Consider the following 22,369-nt stretch of genomic DNA (forward strand, 5'->3'; position numbering starts at 1 on the left):
CTCTACTAAAAATACGAAAGTTAGCCAGGCGTGGTGGCGCATGCCTGTAATCCTAGCTACTCGGGAGGCTGAGGCAGGACAATTGCTTGAACCCAGGAAGCAGAGGTTGCAGTAAGCTGAGATCGTGCCACTGCACCCCAGCCTGGGTGACAGAGTGAGACTCTGTCTCAAAAAAAAAAAAAAAAAAAAAAAAAAACGCCAGGCATAGTGGTTCATGCCTGTAATCTCAGCACTTTGGGAGGCTGAGGAGGCAGGCAGGTCACCTAAGGTTAGGAGTTTAAGACCAGCCTGACCAACATGGTGAAACCCCCATCTCTACTAAAAATACAAAAATTAACTGGGTGTGGTCACATGTGCCTGTAATCCCAGCTACTCAAGAGGCTGAGGCAGGAGAATCGCTTGAACCCGGGAGGCGGAGGCTGCAGTGAGCCGAGATCACGCCACTGCACTCCAATCTGGGGGACAGAGCAAGACTCCATTCTCAAAAAAACCAAAAAAACAAAAACACAAAAAACTTTCATTAAGCTGTTACTTCAGAGTACTTGACAAAAATATTAAGTATCACTTCTTTTTGTCACTACCATAACAGAGTACGTACATACCTGTGCTGAGAGGAGAACAAATTTCTTTGGAGGTAACATGTGCTGCTGTACAACAACTGGTGAATCAGTTATTGGAATATGATCCTTATTTAAGGGCGTAATTATCTTATCTACTTTCAATTCATCTATCGCAGAAAGAGCCCAGGAATGACCATCAACACGGGTTGTCATCTATGTAAAAGAAATAAATGTTTTACATATCATATTGAAATTATATAATGCAAAAGAAAAAACTACAGACTTAACAAAGATGTAAATGTAATAAATTAATAGTACATAAGTATTTTTAAAAGTATGTATATAATTTTCTACTATCTTTTTTTTTTAATCAGGTATTTTCTGGGTTTTTTTTTTTTTTGAAACAGCATCTTACTGTCACCCAAACTGAAGTGTAGTGGCATAATCACAGCTGACTGTAGCCTCCACCTCCCCGTTCCACCTCAACCTCCCAAGTACCTGGTTCTACAGAACGCCACCACACCCAGCTAATTTTTTTATGTTTTGTATAGACAGGGTTTTACCATGTTGCCCAGGATGCTCTCGAACTCAAACTCATGGGCTCATGTAATCTGCCCATCTTGGCCTCTCAAAGTGCTAATCAGGAATTTTCTTTGTTTTTTCTGAGATGGAGTCTCACCCTTTCACTGAGGCTGGAGTGCAGTGGCTCAATCAGAGCCCACTACAACACCTGCCTCCCGGGTTCAAGCAATTCTCCTGCCTCAGCCTTCGAGTATCTGGTATTACAGATGCACACCACCACATCCAGCTAATTTTTGCATTGTTAGTAGAGACAGGGTTTCGAGTTTTGCCACATTGGCCAGGCTGGTCTCTAACTCCTGACCTCAGGTGATCTGCCTGCCTTGGCCTCCCAAAGTGCTAGGATTAAGTGAGCCACCGTGCCCAGCCATCAACAGGCATTTTCTATACTAATACATAAATCTTTTTCTACTAGAGGATAAGGGCAAACTTTTCTCAAGATAAACTGTAAATACTATTTAATAGAATTATCATCCTCTCAACCAAAAAACTAACTTCTACCATCATTCCAGGATAGATTGTATCTGCAAAGCTAAGATACAATCTTTTCTTTAAAAATTAAAGAACTCTACAAAAATTAAAAAATGTGCCCATCTCTACAAAAATTAAAAAACTACCTCGGTGTGGTGGTGGTATGTGCCTGCATGCCTAGCAGCTCAGAAGGCTGAGGTAGGAGGACTGCTTGAACCCAGGAGTTTTGAGATTAAACTGAGCTATCATGCCACTGCATTTCACCCTGGGCAACAGAGCAAGACCCTGTCTCAGGAAAAAAAAAAAAAAAAAAGGTATTTTAATCCTTTAAAATACTTTATAGTAAAAAATTTCAAGCAGCCAAAAATGTAGAAAATACAGTAAAAGTCCACATGCTCAATACCTACTTTTAACAATTGTTAGCAGTTTGCCTGCATATTTTTATTTTATTGTACTATTTGAAAGTATAGACATCATTTATCACTAATTAATACTTTTGCACATATCTCCTAATAATAAGAATGTTTTCATACAAACCATATAATAGTAACATTTAAAAATGTTATTGGCTGGGCGAGGTGGCTCATGCCTGTAATCCCAACAATTTGGGAGACCAAGGCAGGTGGATCCCTTAAGCTGAGGAGTTTGAGAGCAGTCAGGGCTACATGGCAAAACCCTGTCTCTACTAAAAAAATCAGACAAGCATGGTGGCATGTGCCTGTAGTCCCAGCTATATGACGGGATCTGAGGTGGGAGGATGCCTTGAAACTGGGAGGCAGTTGCAGTGAGCTCTGCCTGTGCCACTGCACTCCAGCCTGGGAAACAGAGTGGTATCAAAAAAAAAAAAAAAAGTTATCAATTCCCTAATATAATTTAATAACTAGCCAATATAAAATTTCCCTTGCTAGTCCAATGTCTTTTATGACTACTATTGGGAAACTAGAATTTGATCATACACTATACTTGATTTTTTTTTGTTAAAAACAAAAGTCTATCTTTGTTTGAGAAAAACTAAAATATTAAATCAAATTATATGACATGCAGCATTTGATCTAAAAAAAAGTTAGGTGGGACAGTGTCTCACACCTGTAACCCCAGCACTTTAGGAGGCCAAGGTGGGAGGATCGCTTGAGCCCAGGAGTTCAAGACCAGTCTGGGCAATATAGTCAGACCCTGTCTCTACAACAAATTTAAAAGTTGAGGTGCAGTGGCTCACGCCTGTAATCCCAGCACTTTGGGAGACCGAGGCAGGCGGATCACGAGGTCAGGAGATTGAGACCATTCTGGCTAACGCGGTGAAACTCTGTCTCTACTAAAAATACAAAAATTAGCTGGGTGTGGTGGTGTATTCCTGTAGTCCCAGCTACTAAAGAGGCTGAGACAGGAAAATCGCTTGAACCTGGGAGGCGGAGGTTGCAGTGAGCCGAGATGGCATTACTGCACTCCAGCTTGGGCAAAAGAGTAAGACTCTGTCTCAAAAAAAAAAAAAATTGGGTGGATATGGTAATGCACACCTGTAGTCCCAGCTACTTGGGAGGCTGAGGTGGAAGTACTGCTTGGGCCTGGGCAACAGGGTGAGAAAACTGTCTTTACCAAAAAAAAAAAAAAAAAAAAGTTAACATTTATGGAGTGCTTCTTATGAGTGCCAGGCACTGTTCTGAGTTCTTTACATACATAAGCTCATTTAGTCTCACAATGCCATAGTGGTAGGTATGATTATAACCATTATAGAAGAAGAAATAGAGGGCCAAAAACATGTTCTCTACTTCACAGTTCTGAGGAAGTACAGCCAGGATTAAAATCAGCATCCCACCAATACAGCATCTCAACTAGGACAGAGTTTATATCTTATTAACTTCTGAATCCTCACATTTCATCATAGCACAAGGCTGGTAGTACATGCTCAGTAAAGCTCAAAGAATAAAGGAAAGGAGAAAGGCACTCCTTATTGCCCTCCTGTTCCTACCCCAGCTCCTTGAACTGTATCAGAAATTTGGTATATGCAGACAATACTCCGATCCCTGGGAGTTAAGTTTTTCCTCCTCCCACTTACACATACCTTTTTCCAGTTCCCCCTTCTGAAAGGGCTCAAATTTAAGAACCACCAGAAAACCACTAGTTTTCAGTGAAAACTAGAAGCAAAATGCCTGTGAAGAGGTAGCTCCAAAGAGAGAATACCAGACATTCACACCCCATTAGGGGTTGGTTTATCTGGTTTGATCAGCAGCCTCTGTGGGCTATGCAGGACTATTTAGGACAAGGGTGGGCAGAAGACACCAAAGGAATGGAGAGAGGTAGCCTCCCCTCACCTCCTTATTAACTGGGGACTAGGATGGGCAGCTGAGGGCGGGGGCAGTTGGTGGGTTCATAGCAGCCTTGGCCCTCACCCAGGAAGACCATATCTACTTCATAATGTATGTGGTAATCTTTGTGTTTAAAACAAAACTGTGTGTTTGTGGGTGTGCCTTTGTGTATGTAGGAAAGAAAAATAAAATACAATAAGAAAGATGTTGGCAACTCAATTCTCTCATGTAAGGTTCAACTGACTCTTCAAATTTTATGTTTGAAAGTTTCTACAATTAAAAAAAAAACAGGGCCAGGCACAGTGGCCCAAACCTGTAATCCTAGCACTTTGGAAGGCCGAGGTGGGTGAATCGCCTGAGTTTAGGAGTTCAAAACCAGCCTGACCAACATGGAGAAACCCCGTCTCTACTAAAAATACAAAATTAGCCAGGCATGGTGGTACATGCCTGTAATCCCAGCTACTTGGGAGGCTGAGGCAGGAGAATCGCTTGAGCCCAGGAGGCAGAGGTCACAATTAGCCAAGATCATGCCATTGCACTCTAGACTGGGCAACAAGACTCCATCTAAACAAAAAAAAACAAAGATAAAATTACAAAGAGATTGTTAGAATAAAATTCTAAGTCACAACTACAATGGATGGCCTCATATTTAAATAACCAAACAAGCAACATATTTATATGAGATAAAGGTCGTTTCGTATGAACCTGACCACGTTTTCAGACAAAAAAAACAAAATTTCGGAAAAGATACATGTATTTTCTGGTACATTATGGAAAACGTTCTGTAAAGGTCCAACGTTGTCTTTAAAGATTTTTTTGTGATTACCACAGTAACTTCTAACCTGACAGAGGAAAATAAATAATTAACAGGATAATTTCTTTACATTATAATTCCTAATCATATTTTTTGTTTGTTTGTTTTGTTTTTGTTTTTGAGACGGAGTTTCGCTCTTGTTACCCAGGCTGGAGTGCAATGGCGCGATCTCGGCTCACCGCAACCTCCGCCTCCTGGTTTCAGGCAATTCTCCTGCCTCAGCCTCCTGAGTAGCTGGGATTACAGGCATGCGCCACCATGCCCAGCTAATTTTTTGTATTTTTAGTAGAGACGGGGTTTCACCATGTTGACCAGGATGGTCTTGATCTCTTGACCTCATGATCCACCCGCCTCGGCCTCCCAAAGTGCTGGGATTACAGGCGTAAGCCACCACGCCTGGCCCCTAATCATATGTTATTAGAAGCAAACTGCAATAAATCGACGATAAAAAGTTTATTACCATATTATCCTTCACTTAAAATTATGTAATAGTTTTTTCAGAATTGTCAGGATTACTTACCTGGGTTTCCATCATTGGCTTTTGGAAAGGAAAAGTATCATGGTTGACACACCATAAGATATCATTATCCTCATTTTCTGAGGCTGCCATCAATAGAATACCTAAAAGTTTAATATACAAAACATTATTACATCATGTCAAATAATATGCATCCTCAATAACCTTTATTATTAGGTTGGTGCAAAAGTAATTGTGGTTTTGCAATTAAAATTACAAAACCACAATCACTTTTATGCCAACTTAAAATTAACATATATAGATGTACATACAACATCAATCTTTATAAACAAACAAATTACAGAATAAAATAATTCCCTGAAAGACTATATAATTATTTGTAGGGTAGAGTCATTAAGTGTTCTCAATTTTAAACTGTATTTCTCTCAGGTAAACATACATTTTTTTCACATTTTAGCATTTTGGAACTTAGGGTATATATTACAGTTAATGGGTCTATCAATATCATTATTAATTTTTTTTCTTTTAGGCGGAGTTTTGCTCTTTTCGCCCAGGTTGGAGTGCAATGGCATGATCTTGGCTCACCGCAATCTCTGTCTCCCAGGTTCAAGCGATTCTCCTGCCTCAGCCTCCTGAGTAGCTGGGATTACAGGCATGCACCACCACGCCCAGTTAATTTTGTATTTTTCAGTAGAAACAGGGTTTCATCTTGTTGGTCAGGCTGGTCTTGAACTCCTGACCTCAGGTGATCTGCCCACCTCGGCCTCCCAAAGTGCTGGGATTATAGGAGTGAGCAACTGCACCCTGCCAATTATTAATTTTATAAAAATATACTTAGTACATAAAAAATGCTGTGACTGACAATTCACAATGTAATACAAGCTAGTATTGAATGGAATACAGTTTATATACTGATTAATTCAAACACACCATGAATAAAAATGATGAAGGTGTAAGAGGAATGGAAAAGGTAAGTGTACTACAGAAGCAATTATCTGGGCGAGGTGCTGTGGCTTATGCCTGTAATCCCAGCAGTTTAGGAGGCTGAAGCAGGCTGATCACTTGAGCCCAGGAGTTTGAGACTGGCCTGGGCAATAAAGTAAGACCTAGTCTCAACAAAAAATGAAGCATGATTACATCCTGCACTCCTGCCTGGGTGACAGGAATGAGATACTATCTCAACAACAACAACAACAACAATGAAAGCAATTATCTCAAGAAAACTTGCCAACAACAACAACAACAACAACAATGAAAGCAATTATCTCAAGAAAACTCGCCAACACGGTGGCTCACACCTATAATCCTAGCACTTTGGGAGGCCAAGGTGGCAGGATTTCTTGAGCCCAGGAGTTCACCAGCCTGGGAAACATGGTGAAACTCCATCTCTACAAAAAACACAAAAATTAGCCAGGCATGGTGGCACACACCTGTAGTCCCAGCTATTCAAGAGGTTGAGCAGGGAGGATCATCTGAGCCTGGGAGGTTGAAGCTATGGTGAGCCAAGATCCTGCCACTGCACTCCAGCCTGGGCAACAGAGTGAGAACCTTCTTCTGCACCCCCAAATACCTTGGAAAAATATCTGTATTCATGGATTTGAAGACTTCAAATTGATCTACAGATTCAGCTATCACAATCCAACCTCATTTTTTTTTTTTTTTAGACAGAGTCTCACTCTGCGGCCCAGGTTGGAGTACAGTGGTGGGATCTTAGCTCACTATAACTTTCACCTCCCTGGTTCAAGTGATTCTCTTGCCTCAGCCTCCCAAGTAGCTGGTACTATAAGCATGCCCCACCATGCCCAGCTAATTTTTGTATTTTTAGTAGAGATGGGGTTTCGCCATGTTGGCCAGGCTGGTCTTGAACTCAAGTGATCCACCCGCCTCTGCCTCCCAAACTATTGGGATTACAAGCATGAGACACTGTCCCTGGCCCCTCACTTTTTTTGAAGAAATTAACAAGGTGACTCTAAAATTCATAATGAAAATTTAAGAGACTCAGAATAGCCAAAATCATCTTTAAAAAAAAAAAAATCAGGCCAGGTGCATGGTGGCTCATGCCTGTAATCCCAGCACTTTAACAGGCCAAGTAGATGGATCACTTGAGCTCAGGAGTTTGAGACCAGCCTAGGCAACAAGGCAAAAGCTTGTCTCTACAAAATACACAAAAATTAGCTGGGGGTGGTGGCACACACCTGTAGCCTCTCTCGGCTACTCAGAAGGCTGAAGTGGGAGGATGGCTTGAGCCTGGGAGGCAGAGGTTGCAGTGAGCAGAGATTGTGCTGCTGCACTCCAGCCTGGGCAACAGAGCCAGACCATCTCAAAAAAATAAAAAAGATCAAAGTTAGAATAGTCACACATACCAATTTTAACACTTACTACAAAGCAACAGTAATCAAGACTGTGCTACTGGCATAAGCCTGGGTAATACAGACCAATGGAATAGAACTGAGAATCCAGAAGTCATACATTAATGGGTAATTCATCTAAGATAATAAGACGAAGACAATTCAATGGGAAAATAATAGTCTTTTCAACAAATGGTGCTCAGACAGCTGGATATCCACATACAAAAGAATGAAGTCAGACTGCTACCTCACACAACATACAAAAATGATCACGAAACAGATCAAAATATAAGAGTGAAAACTACACTTTCAACTTCAACTTCTGATTTTCACAATTTCAACTTTTACTGTAGATCTAGGAGGTACATGTGCAGATTTGTTACTTGTGCATATTTTGTCATGCTAAGGTTTATGGTACAATTGATTTCACTGATCAGGTACTGAGCACAGTACCCAATAGTAAGTTTTTCAACCCTTGTTCCCCTACTTCCCCAACTCTTCTAGTAGTCCCCAGTTTCTATTGTTGCCATCAGGTATTTTCAAATGCCTCAAATTGTCATATAATTTTAACAATTTTAAGAATCTAATCTTAAATCTGATAGTATTTCAGAACTTACCTTTACTATAAAGAGCTCTGTGTACTTTTGAAGGCTTTTCTACTGTTGAAGATGCTGAGAATCCAGGAGGTAAGCGGACGTGAACCAGCGTCAGTGTATTAGGCCGTGCCAATGGCTGTCTGAATGGACAAGTGCTGAAATATAACCTAACACCTGAAGATGGGGTAAAATTATGCATCAGTAACAGAAACTAAGGACCTGACGTAAATATGTTATTGAAGCAATTACATATAGAAGCACAGAACTTTGCTAAAACCATACATAACTTTCCTGGCTGATCTTAAATTACCATCTAGACTATCAGCTAAAATATAATCTAAGAAAATGTCACCATCCTGGCCAACATGATGAAACCCCATCTCTAAAAATACAAAAATTAGCTGGGCGTGGTGGCATGTGCCTGTAGTCCCAGGTACTCGGGAGGCTGAGGCAGGAGAATTGCTTGAACCCAGGAGGGAGAGGTTGCAGTGAGCCGAGATCGTGCCACTGCACTCCAACCTGGCTCCTGGCAACAGAGCGAGACTCTGTCTCAAAAAAAATAAATAAATAAAAAGAAAAATAGAAAATGTCACTCAAGGCTGGGTGTGGTGGCTCACACCTGTAATCCTAGCACTTTGGGAGGTCAAGGCGAGTGGATCACCTGAGGTCAGGAGTTTGAGACCAGCCTGGCCATCATAGTGAAACCCTATCTCTACTAACAATACAAAAATTAGCCGGGCGTGGTGGCGTGTGCTAATACTATCCCAGCTACTAGGAGGGCTGAGGCAGGAGGATCACTAGAACCTGGGACGTAGAGGTTGCAATGAGCCAAGATTGTGTCACTGCACTCCAGCCTGGGCAACAGAGCAAGACTCCATCTCAAAATAAAAGAAAAAGAAAAAGAAAAAGAAAATGTCACCCGAAATTGAGAGGTGAATCAATACATTTCAGTAGAAGGAACTTGCAAAGACAATCAAGAAAGCTTGTGTTCCAATTCAGGCTCTGTTATCAACTGTGAGCCATTGTACCTTTTAGGCTTGGCTTTGGTTTTTGTTTTCTTTTTTTTTTTTTGAGACAGGGTCTTGCTCTATTGCCCAGGTTGGAGTGTAGCCACACGATCTCAGCTCACTACAGCCTCAAACTCCTGGGCTTAAGTGATCTTCCCACCACAGCCTCCCAAGTAGCTAGGACTACAGGGCCATGCCACTACACCTGGCTAATTTTTGTATTTTTAGTAGAGATGGGGTTTCACCATGTTGCCCAGGTTAGTTTTGAACTCCTAGGCTCAGGCAATCTCTGGCTTGGCCTCCCGGAGCGTTGGGAGCCACCATGCCTGGCCTAGGCTTGGTTTTATATCTATAAAATGAAGAAACAGAATTAGAGAAAGCTTCCAGTTTTCAAAATCCTTTGTTTTACAAATTATTTATACGACTTTATGATGGATATAGAAGTAAAAATATATTTCTAATCATAAATTTCCAAATCTAAGAATTTTCAGAAGTTGTAACAGCAACAGCAGACATGTAAATAAAACAACATACCTGCATGTGTGACAGCCAATAACTGACAGTCCAGTGATTCAGAATTTTCAATCACTGCTATTTGGACAATTGGTTTAAAAACAGAACGATCGATGGTCCTAAAAGAAAAAAGAAAAAGTGTATTTTTAAAATATGTCTACTAAATTATAAGGAACATTTCCCATCAGAATTTTTACACAGTTCCACATTTCTTTTCTTTTTTTTTTTTTTTTAAGATAGTCTTGCTTTGTCACCTAGGCTGGAGTGCAGTGGTGTGATCTCAGCCCACTGCAACCTCTGCTTCCTAGGCGGGTTCAAGCAATTTTCCTGCCTCAGCCTCCTTAGTAGCTGGGAATACAGGCATGCACCACCATGCCCAGCTAATTTTTATATTTTTAGTACAGACAGGGTTTCACCACGTTGGCTAGGCTGGTCTCGAACTCCTGACCTTAGGTGATCTGTCTGTCTCGGCCTCCCAAAGTGCTGGGATTACAGGCATAAGCCACTGCGCCTAGCCCCAAGTGTATCAGTTTTTATCACATTGGTAATTTTTTTTCTGGATTTGAAAAAAATTCTAGAAAAAAGTTAGAGGGAAAACCGGAAAACGCTGTTTTCAATTGTCTGCCTTCAGAATTTTTTCTTGTCACTGAAGAATAAAACAAAACTAAAAGTTAGCCTGGGCAAGATAGTAAGACCCCATGTGTACTAAAAATAAAATCAGACGGGAATGGTGGTGCATATCTATAGTCATAGCTACTCTGGAAGCTTAGGCATGAGGACCACATCAGCCCAGAAGTTGAGGCTATAGTGGACTACAACTGCATCACTGCACTCCAGCCTGGGCAACAGAGTGATACCCTGTCTGGGGGAAAAAAAAAAAAAAAGGTGATTTATTTCACTCTGATTGTAGCAATAACCTAGGCACAAAGGTAACAGAAGTTCAAAATTTCAGGCCTTCATTATAAAAAGAGAAAGTTTGCAGTGGCCTAAGGTAGTTAGGATATATGCAAATGGTAGTGTAGAGTGTCTGAAGACTTGGTTTTTGTGTTTGGTTCTTGCACTTACTTAGGAGTTAGATCTCAGGCAAATCATAACATCCCTTAGTTTCAGTTTCATCATGAATAAAATGAATATAACAACTATAAAATATTGTGTTCTGCACTGTGTCAATAATCAGACCGACTAAACTTGAACCACACATGCCTGTTAAAAAAGAGTGAGTAGTGGCTGGGTGCAGTGGCTCATGCCTATAACCCCAGCACTTTGGAAGGCCAGGTTGGTTGTAGTGTTTGAGTCCAGGAGTTCAAGACCAGCATGGGCAACATGGTGAAACCCTGTCTCTACAAAAAATAGAAAATTAGCTGGGGGCGGTGGTACATGCCTATTGTTCTAGTGAACTCCAAGTTTCTCTTCAAAGAGTCAGTATGTGAGTATGTTCAGCTCTCTTATTCTTCAATTCTCCATTTTAAAGTTTAACTTCCTTGTAATTCCAGGAAACAACCAATTCCACTGGTTCTAATCAGTAGTCCACATCTGTTTCCCCAGCCCCCCGGCTCCATCCTGACTCATCCTGGTCACCTGCTCCAGTTGCCTTCTTTGACCTAGGTCACCCCTGGCTACCTGCTCTGACCTGCCCATAACCGCCCTTCCCGCCAAAACACCCACCCTGCCACTCCAGATTGGACCCCTGCTCTCTTTAAAATAGCCAATAGGGATGAGTCTAGCTTGTGCAGTCTAACCCTAGCCAATAGGGGAACAACACAGCAGTAGGGATGACCCCCATCAGGCGTAAGTACCCCTTCTCCCGCCTTATCGAAGCATGCAGACACCATTGCTACATCCGTATGCCCCACCCTTCTACAGAAGTAAACTGCCTTGCTGAGAGGATTTATCTTCAGGTGCTATTTCTTTTGCCACATTGAAATTTTACTTATAACATTGTAGTCCCAGTTGCTTGGGAGGCTGAGGTGAAGAATCACTTTAGCCTGGGAGGTGGTGATTGCTAGCTGAGATGGAGCCACTGCACTCCAGACTGGGCAACAGAGCAACACTTCATCTCAAAAAAGAAACAACCAAACAAAAAAACCGAAAGAGTGAATAGTTAAAAGTGGGGTAACTTTGAGACATGCAGCTTGCTAGTCATAATCCCTATGTAAAGTTGCCAGGAAAAACACATGTCAAGCTGTACTTTACAGAGTAAAACCAGTCTACCTTATTTTTCAAACTATCAAACATAAGAATAAGAGAGGCCAGGCACAGTGGCTCATGCCTGTAATCCCAGCACTTTGGTAGGCTAAGGTGCACAGATCACATGAGGTCAGGAGTTCAAGACCAACCTGGCAAACATGGCAAAACCCCATCTCTACTAAAAATGCAAAAATTAGCTGGGCATGGTGGTAGGTGCCTGTAATCCCAGCTATCAGGGAGGCTGTGGCAGGAGAATTAATTGAACCCAGGAGGCAAATGTTACAATGAGTGAGATGGCACCACTGCACTCCAGTCTGGACAACAGAGTGAGACCCTGTCCCAAAAAAAAAAAAAAAAAAAAAAAAGAATTGAAGAGTCTCTAACAGCTCTCTTTGAAACATAACGTAGAATGTCACTTCTTCAACATTCCTTATCTTTTAAAGACATTTGGGTAAGGGAATAATATAATTTTAGTATGCTACACATAGATAGTACAATTATGCCTGCAAATGAAATGCTTAACAATAAATTACGTTACCTAGCAATGTTACCAGCAGCAGAGACAATGGCATACTGTGACACGGAGGCAACTCTGCTCATTCCTTGTCCATCTTGTCCCAAATCATACACCTGTGAATACAAAATCATTCTCACTTAAACATGATTATATATTATATACATATTATTAAATTTTTCCTTTTAAGAGATCCTTTAATATTGGTATTTAATACAAACATGAAAACATGCAGATTTGAAATTTTATAAAAAGGGACCCCTTCTGAAAAGTGAGCTAGGCTTTTTTGTTTTTGAAATGGAGTCTTGCTCTGTTGCCTAGGCTGGAGTGCAATGGTGTGATCTCGGCCCACTGCAACCTCCACCTCCCTGTTTCAAGTGACTCTCCTGCCTCAGCCTCCCAGGTAGGTGGGATTATGGGTGCATGCCACCATAGCTGGCTAATTTTTGTAGTTTTAGCAGAAGTGGGATTTCACCATGTTGGTTACATTGGTCTCAAACTCCTGACCTCAGGTGATCCACCCACCTCGGCCTCCCACAGTGTTGGGATTACAGGTGTGAGCCCAGCAGGCTTTTTTTGTTGTTGTTGTTTAATCACACAGTTTATATTAAAAGTTTAAGAGGCAAGAACTGTCTTCCCTAAAAATAAGGATTTATTGGCCAGGTGCGGTGGCTCATGCCTGTAATCCCAGTACTTTGGGAGGCTGAGGTGGGTGGATCATCTGAGGTCAGGAGTTCGAGATCAGTCTAACCCAAATGGAGAAACCCCATCTCTACTAAAAACAGAAAACTAGCCAGGTGTGGTGGCACATGCCAGTAATCCCAGCTACTTGGGAGGCTGAGGCAGTAGAATCACTTGAACCGGGGAGGTAGAGGCTGCAGGGAGCCAAGATGGTGCCGTTGCACTCCATCCTGGGCAATAAGAGCAAAACTCCATCTCAAAAAACAAACAATCAAAAACCAAAAAAACAAAAACAAAACAAAACAAAATAAGGATTTATTTTACTCTTAATGGTATAATATTAATACTAACCTGTATTACTCCTTTCTCAGATCGTGTATATAAAATATTTCTAGAATTATCAATTGCAATTTGAAGAATAGGATCTAAAAGTAAGACAAAAAAGGAGAAAAAAACATACCCAAGGATTAACAAAGCAAATACATTAGCCAGTTACAACAAATTGCTGAATTAGAACTTTGAATTCAGAGTTTTCTACTCCCTTGCTTTGTAGTTAAATCCTAGGATGTTTGCAAGGGTTCCAGTTCAAAAAGCATTTTGGTCAGATAACACATGAAAACAACAGATGCTAAATACTGTGATTGGGTTACAAGCACAGAAAATAAGTTATTTTGTCCTCTAAATGAATTTTAAGCCAAACCAAAAACAAGTCCTAAGTTATTTCTTCATTCAATAATATTTAATGAATGTTTACTATATGCTAGAAACACAAAGAATAATTATACCTGGTCCTTTCTGTTAAGGAACTTCCAATTTGGCTTAATGATTGTGTGAAGGAAACTAATTTTAAAATTTATTCATATTAGTATTTGGGTATACTGATCCTTATTTTGCCAAAACACTTAAAAAATTATTTCACCTGTTTAAATCTCTCAGTTCATTAAAAACTAAGATATATTCTTTTCATATTGGGAATTTGTTCTAGACCAAACAAATCACGTATTAGCTGTCTGAATGTCTGTCTCTCTCACATACACACAATATTTTGGTTTAAGTATGCACAGCTGTTTTAGACACAAGTTCTTTGATGCTATGTTTATAGGAAATACAAACCTGAGAATAAAATACACACTTTCTGTTATAATCTCTTCTCATCCTTTAGAAGACCTTATGAATATACACCAGGCGCTACTTAATATAACTGTTTCAATTTAGAATGATAATTTCTGAAGAAAATATTGAAGGAACAATGCATTAGAAATCAGTTTTACTTGCCAAATTTATTGTTTTCTACTTACCATCTTCTGAGAATGTAAATTGTAGCAAGGAAGGAACAAGGAAAGAAAGTGAGCTCTTTGAGTGGTTTATTTTCCTACATCTTTGGCTAAACCACCCTGCTTCTGCCTTAAAGAAAAAAATAAAAAGAAGACTTACAAAAGTATGTAACTCTCTTATAATAACTACTGTATATCTACATTTATAAAAAAAACCTTCAAATCTTCATGAAATATCAGTTATAATCACTAAAATCAGTATAATCAACAAAATGAGACATATTATTCAAAAACTGAGTTTAGTCAATAATGTAAAATATCAACCAAATACTGAGAAGGAAAGAATTTCAAGATATACTATTAAATGAAAAGCCAATTATAGGCTAGGCACGGGGGCTCATGCCTATAAATCCTAGCACTTTGTGAGGCCAAGGCAGGTGGATCATTTGAGGTCAGGAGTTTGAGACCAGCCTGGGCAACATGATGAAACCCTGTCTCTACTAAAAACACAAAAATTAGCTGGATGTGGTGGTGCATGCCTGCAATCCTAGCTATGCAGTAGGCTGGGGCAGGAGAACTGCTTGAATTAGGGAGAATTGAGCCAAGACTAAGCCAATGTACTCCAATCTGGGTGATAGACTGAGACCCCATCTTAAAAAAAAAAAAAAGCAATTATGAAATAAAACAAACAACAATCCAAGTAAAAACATATATTTGCAAAACTACATTATGTAGTTATATATGTGTATTCACATACAAATACATATGCATAGATATCTTTATCTTTGATGTCTGCTTTATGTTCTATAAGGACATACATAGAATTAATAATGACCTTTTTTTCCATCTAGATTTCAGAGGAAATAATGACTTTTACCTCCAAGGAGAGGACTGACTTTTTTAAGCATGATGTAGTCATGAGGACTACAGCTTCAACTGTATGCTTGAATATTTTCCATAAAAATATATTAATATCCTTATATAATTAGAAAACAAAAGAATGGCTTGTTTTTCCCTATTCCAATAAGAGAGGAAAAAACATTTACAAATGTCACTTACTTGGTAGGCTACTTCATATAAACAGCCATCCTTTCCAGCCAAGAAAATTCTGCCATTATCAGTGGAAGTTATTGTTAAAAGGTAAGTATTATCAGTAGGAAGAGAATATAAAGGATCTGGAAGCAACTGCATTCCACCAGACATACTGTCATTAAGAACTCCAGAACCTATTTATTTTAAGAAAGAATACATAAATCAGTTTATTAGTTACTTTATGGTTTTTAAAAATCTTTTTATTATCATCAGAATTGATATCCTTCCAGAATTATTATTGGACAATTAACACAGTCAACAGTTTCTATAACATACATTTTAAAATAATTAAAAGAAGTCTGATACAATTTCAAAATTCAAGTTAAACAGAACCTGCTCTGTGTGTGTGTGTGTATGTGTGTGTGTGTTTCTTATATAGTAAAACATTAAACAAAAAACTAACCATGACAGGCACGGTGGCTCATGTCTGTAATCCCAACACTTTGGGAGGCCAAGGTGGGCGGATTACCTGAGGTCGGGAGTTTGAGACCAGCCTGACCAACACAATGAAACCCTGCCTCTACAAAAAATACAAAATTAACTGGGCATGGTGGCGCATGCCTGTAATCCGAGCAACTCGAGAGGCTGAGGCAGGAGAATCGTTTGAACCCAGGAGGTGGAGGTTGCGGTGAGCCGAGATCGTGCCACTGCACTGCAGCCTGGGCAACGAGAGCAAAATTCTGTCTCAAAAAAACAAAACTAACCCAATATTAAATTCTGGAAAAGTGCCTGAGGATTTGGCAGTAACAATCACTAATTTGAGTCAATAGAATTCAACATTTCACCCATATTAGCTTTTAATTGTAATATCAATTGGCCAACATATTTTAAAAAACGTAACATAGGTTGCCATACCTGTTTGCAAATTAGCATAGCTGAGTCCAAGAATTACTATGTCTACAGGGGTCGCCAAAACCAGGAGGTGTCGTACATGAGGTTGAAAGATGCCTAAGATAAAGCAGACACAGGGCAGGAATACTTTCAGCATGTAAGCACTAACAGGGTAAGGTTTTATTATCATTAAAGTCAGCTACTAATTAAATAGTATAAAAAGTCTGGATCCAGTTTAATCAATTCTGATGTTAAAATATTACTATGTATGATCATTTAAATAAGTAAATTTTGAATGTCATCAAGAAATTGAAAAGAAAAAAAGTAAACAGAAGTGGAAAAGAACCACCTTAGAAAACAATCACTTCAGTATTGAATGCTATTTAAAAAGTATTCTATTACAAAATAGTTTAGATTTATTAAAATATCAAGATTTACATTTGTATATCCATGTTCATAGAAGCATTATTCACAATAACTAAAAGATGAAAACAAAATCCATGTGTCCATCAATAGATGGATTAAAAAAATGACATAAAGGCCAGGCGTGGTGACTCATGACTGTTAATCCCAGCACTTTGGTAGGCCGAGGTGGGTGGATCAAGAGATCGAGACCATCCTGGTCAACATGGTGAAACCCTGTCTCTACTAAAAATACAAAAAAATTTAGCTGGGTGTGGTGGCGCATGCCTGTAGTCCCAGCTACTTGGGAGGCTGAAGCAGGAGAATTGCTTGAGAACTCAGGAGGCGGAGGTTGTGGTGAGTCAAGATTGCTCCATTGCACTCCAGCCTGGGCAAGAAGAGCTAAACTCTGTCTCAAATGAAAGACACATACACACACACACACACAAACACACACACACACACACACACACACACACAATGGAATATATATGCTGAGCCTTAAAAAGTAAGAAAGTTCTGACGCATGCTATAATGCAGAAGAACCTTGAGGACGTAGGTTAAATCAAATAAACCAGTCACAAAATGACAAATACAGTACCATGAGTCTATTTATATATATGAGGAAACCTAGAATAGTCAAATTCATACAGACAAAAAGGAGAATGGTTGCTGCCAAGGGCTGAAGGAAGGAGAAACAGGAGTTTTTAGTTAATAGGTACAGTTTCCATTTTACAAGATACATGGAGTTCTAGATATAGATGGTGGTGAAGGTTACACAATGTGAATGGACTTAATACCACGGAAGTGTAGGCTTAAAAACAGTTAAGATGGCAAAGTTGGCCGGGCGCCATGGCTCATGCCTATGATCCCAGCACTTTGGGAGGCCAAGGCAGGCAGATCACAAGGTCAGGAGTTTGAGACCAGCCTGGCCAGCCTGGTGAAACCCCGTCTCTACTAAAAATACAAAAATTAGCTGGGCGTGGTGGCATGCATCTGTAGTCCCAGCTACTAGGGAGGCTGAGGCAGAATTGCTTGAACCTGGGAGGCGGAGGTTGAAGTGAAGTGAGCCAAGATCACGCCACAGCACTCCAGCCTGGGCGACAGAGTGAGAGTCTGTCTCAAAAAAATAAAAATAAAAAACCAGAAAAAGAAAAAGATGGCAAAGTTTGTATTATGTGTATTTTACCATGATTAAAAAATATATATAACAAATTTCATTTTGAAATGTAAATAAAACCTAGATAATTTTGGGAAATAAAATTAGATCAAAGGTTAGAATATTGATAAGAGTACAGAGCAATATTTATATATTTATGCATCTCTTTTAGACTTTATGGAAATACATTTGCTTCTTTTTTCTTTTTCTTTTTGAGACAGAGTCTTGCTCTGCTGCCCAGGCTGGAGTGCAGTGGTGTAATCAAGGCTTACTGCACCCTTGTCCTCCTATGCTCAAGCGATCCTCCTGCTTCAGTCTCATGAATAACTGAGACTACAGGCAGGCACCACCATGTCGGGCTAAGTTTTGTATTTTTTAGAGACAGAGTATCACCATATTGTCCACGCTGGTCTTGAAGTCTCAGATTCAAGCGATCTGCTCGCCTCAGCCTCCCACAGTGCTGGGATAACAGGCGTGAGCCACCACACTTGGCCTGAAAATACATTTTCAATGCAAGTAAATAGTGTATAAAATGTCTGTTTTGGCCAGGGGTGGTGGCTCACGCCTGTAATCGCAGCACTTTTGGAGGCTGAGGTAGGCAGATCACCTGAGGTCAGGAGTTCAAGACCAGCCTGACCAACACGGTGAAACCCCATCTCTACTAAAAATACAAAAATTAGCTGGGTGTGGTGGCAGGTGCCTGTAATCCCAGCTACTCAGGAGGCTGAGGCAAGAGAATCACTTGAACCTTGGAGGCAGAGGTTGCAGTGAGCTGAGATTGTGCCATTGCACTCCAGCCTGGGTGACAGAGCGAGATTCCATTGTCTGTTTTTACTTAACTAAATATCTATAATTTCAAAATGGCCATAATCTTAAAAAATTTTACTTAGGCCTTACAAAAAAGAAATTGTCTATTATTTCCTCCCATAGAAAGGTACATTTGGCCGTACAGTGGTTCATGCCTGTAATCCCAACACTTTGAGAGGCCAAGGTGGACAGATCACCTGAGGCCAGGTGTTTAAGATGAGCCTGGCCAACACTGCAAAACCACATGGCACTAAAAATACAAAAATTAGCTGGGCATGGTGGCGCATGCCTGTAATTCCAGCTACTTGGAAGGCTGAGGCAGGAGAATTGCCTAAACCCAGGAGGCAGAGGTTGCATGCAGTGAGCACCGAGTCCACTGTATTCTAGCCTGGGAGACAGAGTGGCACTCTGTATCCAAAAAAGAAAAAAAACAAGGTACATTTAAAGGATATATTTAAATTTTTTTTTTTTTTTTTTTTTGAGATGGAGTTTCACTCTTGTTACCCAGGCTGGAGTGCAATGGCGCTATCTTGGCTCACCGCAACCTCCACTTCCCGGGTTCAGGCAATTCTCCTGCCTCAGCCTCCTGAGTAGCTGGGATCACAGGCACGCACCACCATGCCCAACTAATTTTTTGTATTTTTAGTAGAGATGGGGTTTCACCATGTTGACCAGGATGGTCTCGATCTCTTGACCTCGTGATCCACTTGCCTCGGCCTCCCAAAGTGCTGGGATTACAGGCATGAGCCACTGTGCCCGGCCATATTTTAAATTTAATTCAATCAATTATCCTTCTCAGTAACTCTGATGAGAGATTTGGCATTATGAGGCATAAAGAGTAAGTCAAACAATGCTTGTGATGTCTCCAAGATTTTTTTTTTTTTTTGGAGACGGAGTTTCGCTCTCGTTACCCAGGCTGGAGTGCAATGGCGCGATCTCGGCTCACTGCAACCTCCGCCTCCTGGGTTCAGGCAATTCTCCTGCCTCAGCTTCCTGAGTAGCTGGGATTATAGGCACGCGCCACCATGCCCAGCTAATTTTTTTGTATTAGTAGAGACGGGGTTTCACATGACCAGGATGGTCTCGATCTCTTGACCTCGTGATCCACCCGCCTCGGCCTCCCAAAGTGCTGGGATTACAGGCTTGAGCCACCGCGCCCGGCCTGTCTCCAAGATTTACTCTGAACTGTGTTCTCACTTCCATGGGCTATCAAGACTATGCCCAGGGTGCGGTGGCTCATGCCTGTAATCCTAGCACTTTGGGAAACTAAGGTAGACCAATCATCTGAGGTCAGGAGTTCGAAACCAGCCTAGCCAAGTTGGCAAAATTCTGTCTCTACAAAAAATATAAAAGTTAGCTGGGGCCAGGCACAGTGGCTCACGTCTGTAATCCCAGCTCTTTGGGAGAGTAAGGCGGGAGATCACAAGGTCAGGAGATGGAGACCATCCTGGCCAACATGGTGAAACACTGTCTCTACTAAAAATACAAAATTAGCTGGGCATGGTAGCATGTGCCTATAATCCCAGCTACTTGGGAGGCTGAGGTAGGAGAATCACTTGAAACAGGGAGTCGGAAGTTGCAGTGAGCCGAGATTGTGCTACAGCACTCCAACCTGGTGACAGCGAGACTCCATCTCAAAAAATAAAATAGGCCGGGCGCGGTGGCTCAAGCCTGTAATCCCAGCACTTTGGGAGGCCGAGGCGGGTGGATCACGAGGTCAATAGATCGAGACCATCCTGGTCAACATGGTGAAACCCCGTCTCTACTAATACAAAAAATTAGCTGGGCACGGTGGCGCGTGCCTGTAATCCCAGCTACTCAGGAGGCTGAGGCAGGAGAATTGCCTGAACCCAGGAGGCGGAGATTGCGGTGAGCCGAGATCGCGCCATTGCGCTCCAGCCTGGGTATCAAGAGTGAAACTCCGTCTCAAAAAAAAAAAAAGAAAAAAAAAAATAAATAAAATAAAAATAAATAAATAAAATAAAATAAAATAAAAGGTAAATTAGCCGGGCATCGGGGCACATGCCTGTAATCCCAGTTACTTGAGAGGCGGAGGCTTCAGTGAGTGGAAATCACACCACAACACTCCAACCTAGGCAACAGAGCGAGACTCTATCTCAAAAAAAAAAAAAAAAAAAAAAAAACCAGACTAAAAAAATGGCCAGTGCAGCAGCTCACAAGTATAATCCCAGCATCCCTGAGGTGGGTGGATTGCTTGAGCCCTGGAGTTCAAGACCAGCCTGAGCAACATGGCAAAACCCCATCTCTACCAAAAAAAATACCAAAAATTAGCCGGGCGTGATAGCACATAACTGTAGTCCCAGCTACTTGGGAGGCTAAAGTGGGAGGATCACTTGAGCCTGGGAGGTTGAAGCTGTAGTGAGCAATGATCATGCCACTGTACTCCAGCCTAGGTGATGGAGTAAGGATCTTATCTCAAAAAAAAAAAAAGACTAATAAAATACAGACACAAAATTTTTTCTTAACATTATTCACCAATCAATGAAAAATCTATAGTGTAAAACTTTCAGGTGTATCAAGAAAGTAAAATAAAATTCAAGAATCATAGTTTAACATTTTTAAAGGCAGTGTCACTTATGCGATTAAAGTTAAACATTAATAGTCACTTTACAGCCAGGTGTGGTGGCTCACGCCTGTAATCCCAGCACTTTGGGAGGCCGAGGCGGGCGTATCATGAGGTCAGGAGATCGAGACCATCCTGGCTAACGTGGTGAAACCCCATCTCTACTAAAAATACAAAAATTAGCTGGATGTGGTGGCACATGCCTCTAGTCCCAGCTGCTTGGGAGGCTGAGGCAGGAGACTCACTTGAGCCCAAGAGGTGGAGGTTGCAGTGAGCCGAGATCATGCCACTGCACTCCAGCCTGGACAACAGAGTGAAAATCCGTCTCAAAAAAGAAAAAAAAAAAGTCACTTATATTTCTAATTAGAATTCAAAATACAACTTCAACGGAAAATACAACTGCTTAAAAAAGTGTGTTGTCAGCTGGGCACGGTGTCTCACATCTGTAATCCCAGCACTTTGAAAGGCCGAGGCGGGTGGATCACATGAGGTCATGAGTTCAAGACCAGCCTGGCCAAGATGGCAAAACTCCATCTCTACTAAAAATACAAAAATTAGCTGGGCGTGGTGGTACACACCTGTAATCCCAGCTACTTAGGAGGCTGAGGCAGGAGAACTGCTTAAACCTAGGAGGTGGAGGTTGCAGTGAGCCAAGATTGCGCCACTGTACTCCAACCTAGGAGACACAGTGAGACTCAGTTTCAAAAAAAAAAAAAAAACGTTGGGTGTGGTGGCTCACGCCTGTAATCCCAGCACTTTGGGAGCTCTAGGTGGGCAGATCACCTGAGGTTGGGAGTTCAAGACTAGCCAGACCAACATGGAGAAACCCCGTCTCTACTGAAAATACAAAATTAGCCAGGCATGGTGGTGCACGCCTGTAATCCCAGCTACTCAGGAGGCTGAGACAGGAGAATTGCTTGAACGCAGGAGGCGGAGATTACGGTGAGCCAAGATTGCACCATGCACTCCAGCCTGGGCAACAAGTAAAACTCTGTCTCAAAGAAAAAAAAAAAAACCAGTGTGTTGTTGTTCAGGTCTATACCATTTGGAGAAAACTATACAAACATAATCTCTTCCTTATAGTTTTATTTCTTACCAGCTTTTGGTTTCACAAGCCCCACAGCAAGAATAGTCTCACTAAGTCCATCAAAATAGGCAAGGTCTCCTCT

The 22,369-nt window shown here is 41.0% G+C and overlaps 1 protein-coding gene across 1 annotated transcript in view; it reads right to left on the reverse strand.

Moving 5' to 3' along the window:
* Positions 1-22,369, reverse strand: part of NUP155 (nucleoporin 155) — a 76,525-nt gene that overhangs the window by 42,433 nt on the left and 11,723 nt on the right. Inside the window, exons 4-13 of the mRNA XM_012460013.2 lie at positions 22,297-22,367; positions 16,273-16,365; positions 15,385-15,551; positions 14,350-14,455; positions 13,403-13,476; positions 12,395-12,486; positions 9,691-9,788; positions 8,171-8,323; positions 5,248-5,348; positions 603-773 (exon numbers count right to left, since the gene is read on the reverse strand). Coding sequence (XP_012315436.1) covers positions 603-773; positions 5,248-5,348; positions 8,171-8,323; positions 9,691-9,788; positions 12,395-12,486; positions 13,403-13,476; positions 14,350-14,455; positions 15,385-15,551; positions 16,273-16,365; positions 22,297-22,367 — 1,126 coding nt within the window. The remainder of the gene's footprint in view (positions 1-602; positions 774-5,247; positions 5,349-8,170; positions 8,324-9,690; positions 9,789-12,394; positions 12,487-13,402; positions 13,477-14,349; positions 14,456-15,384; positions 15,552-16,272; positions 16,366-22,296; positions 22,368-22,369) is intronic.

This window comes from Aotus nancymaae, unplaced genomic scaffold (genome assembly GCF_030222135.1).
Source record: "Aotus nancymaae isolate 86718 unplaced genomic scaffold, 86718_ANA_hifiasm-v0.15.2.pri h1tg000014l, whole genome shotgun sequence".
Classification (NCBI taxonomy): Eukaryota; Metazoa; Chordata; class Mammalia; order Primates; family Aotidae; genus Aotus; species Aotus nancymaae.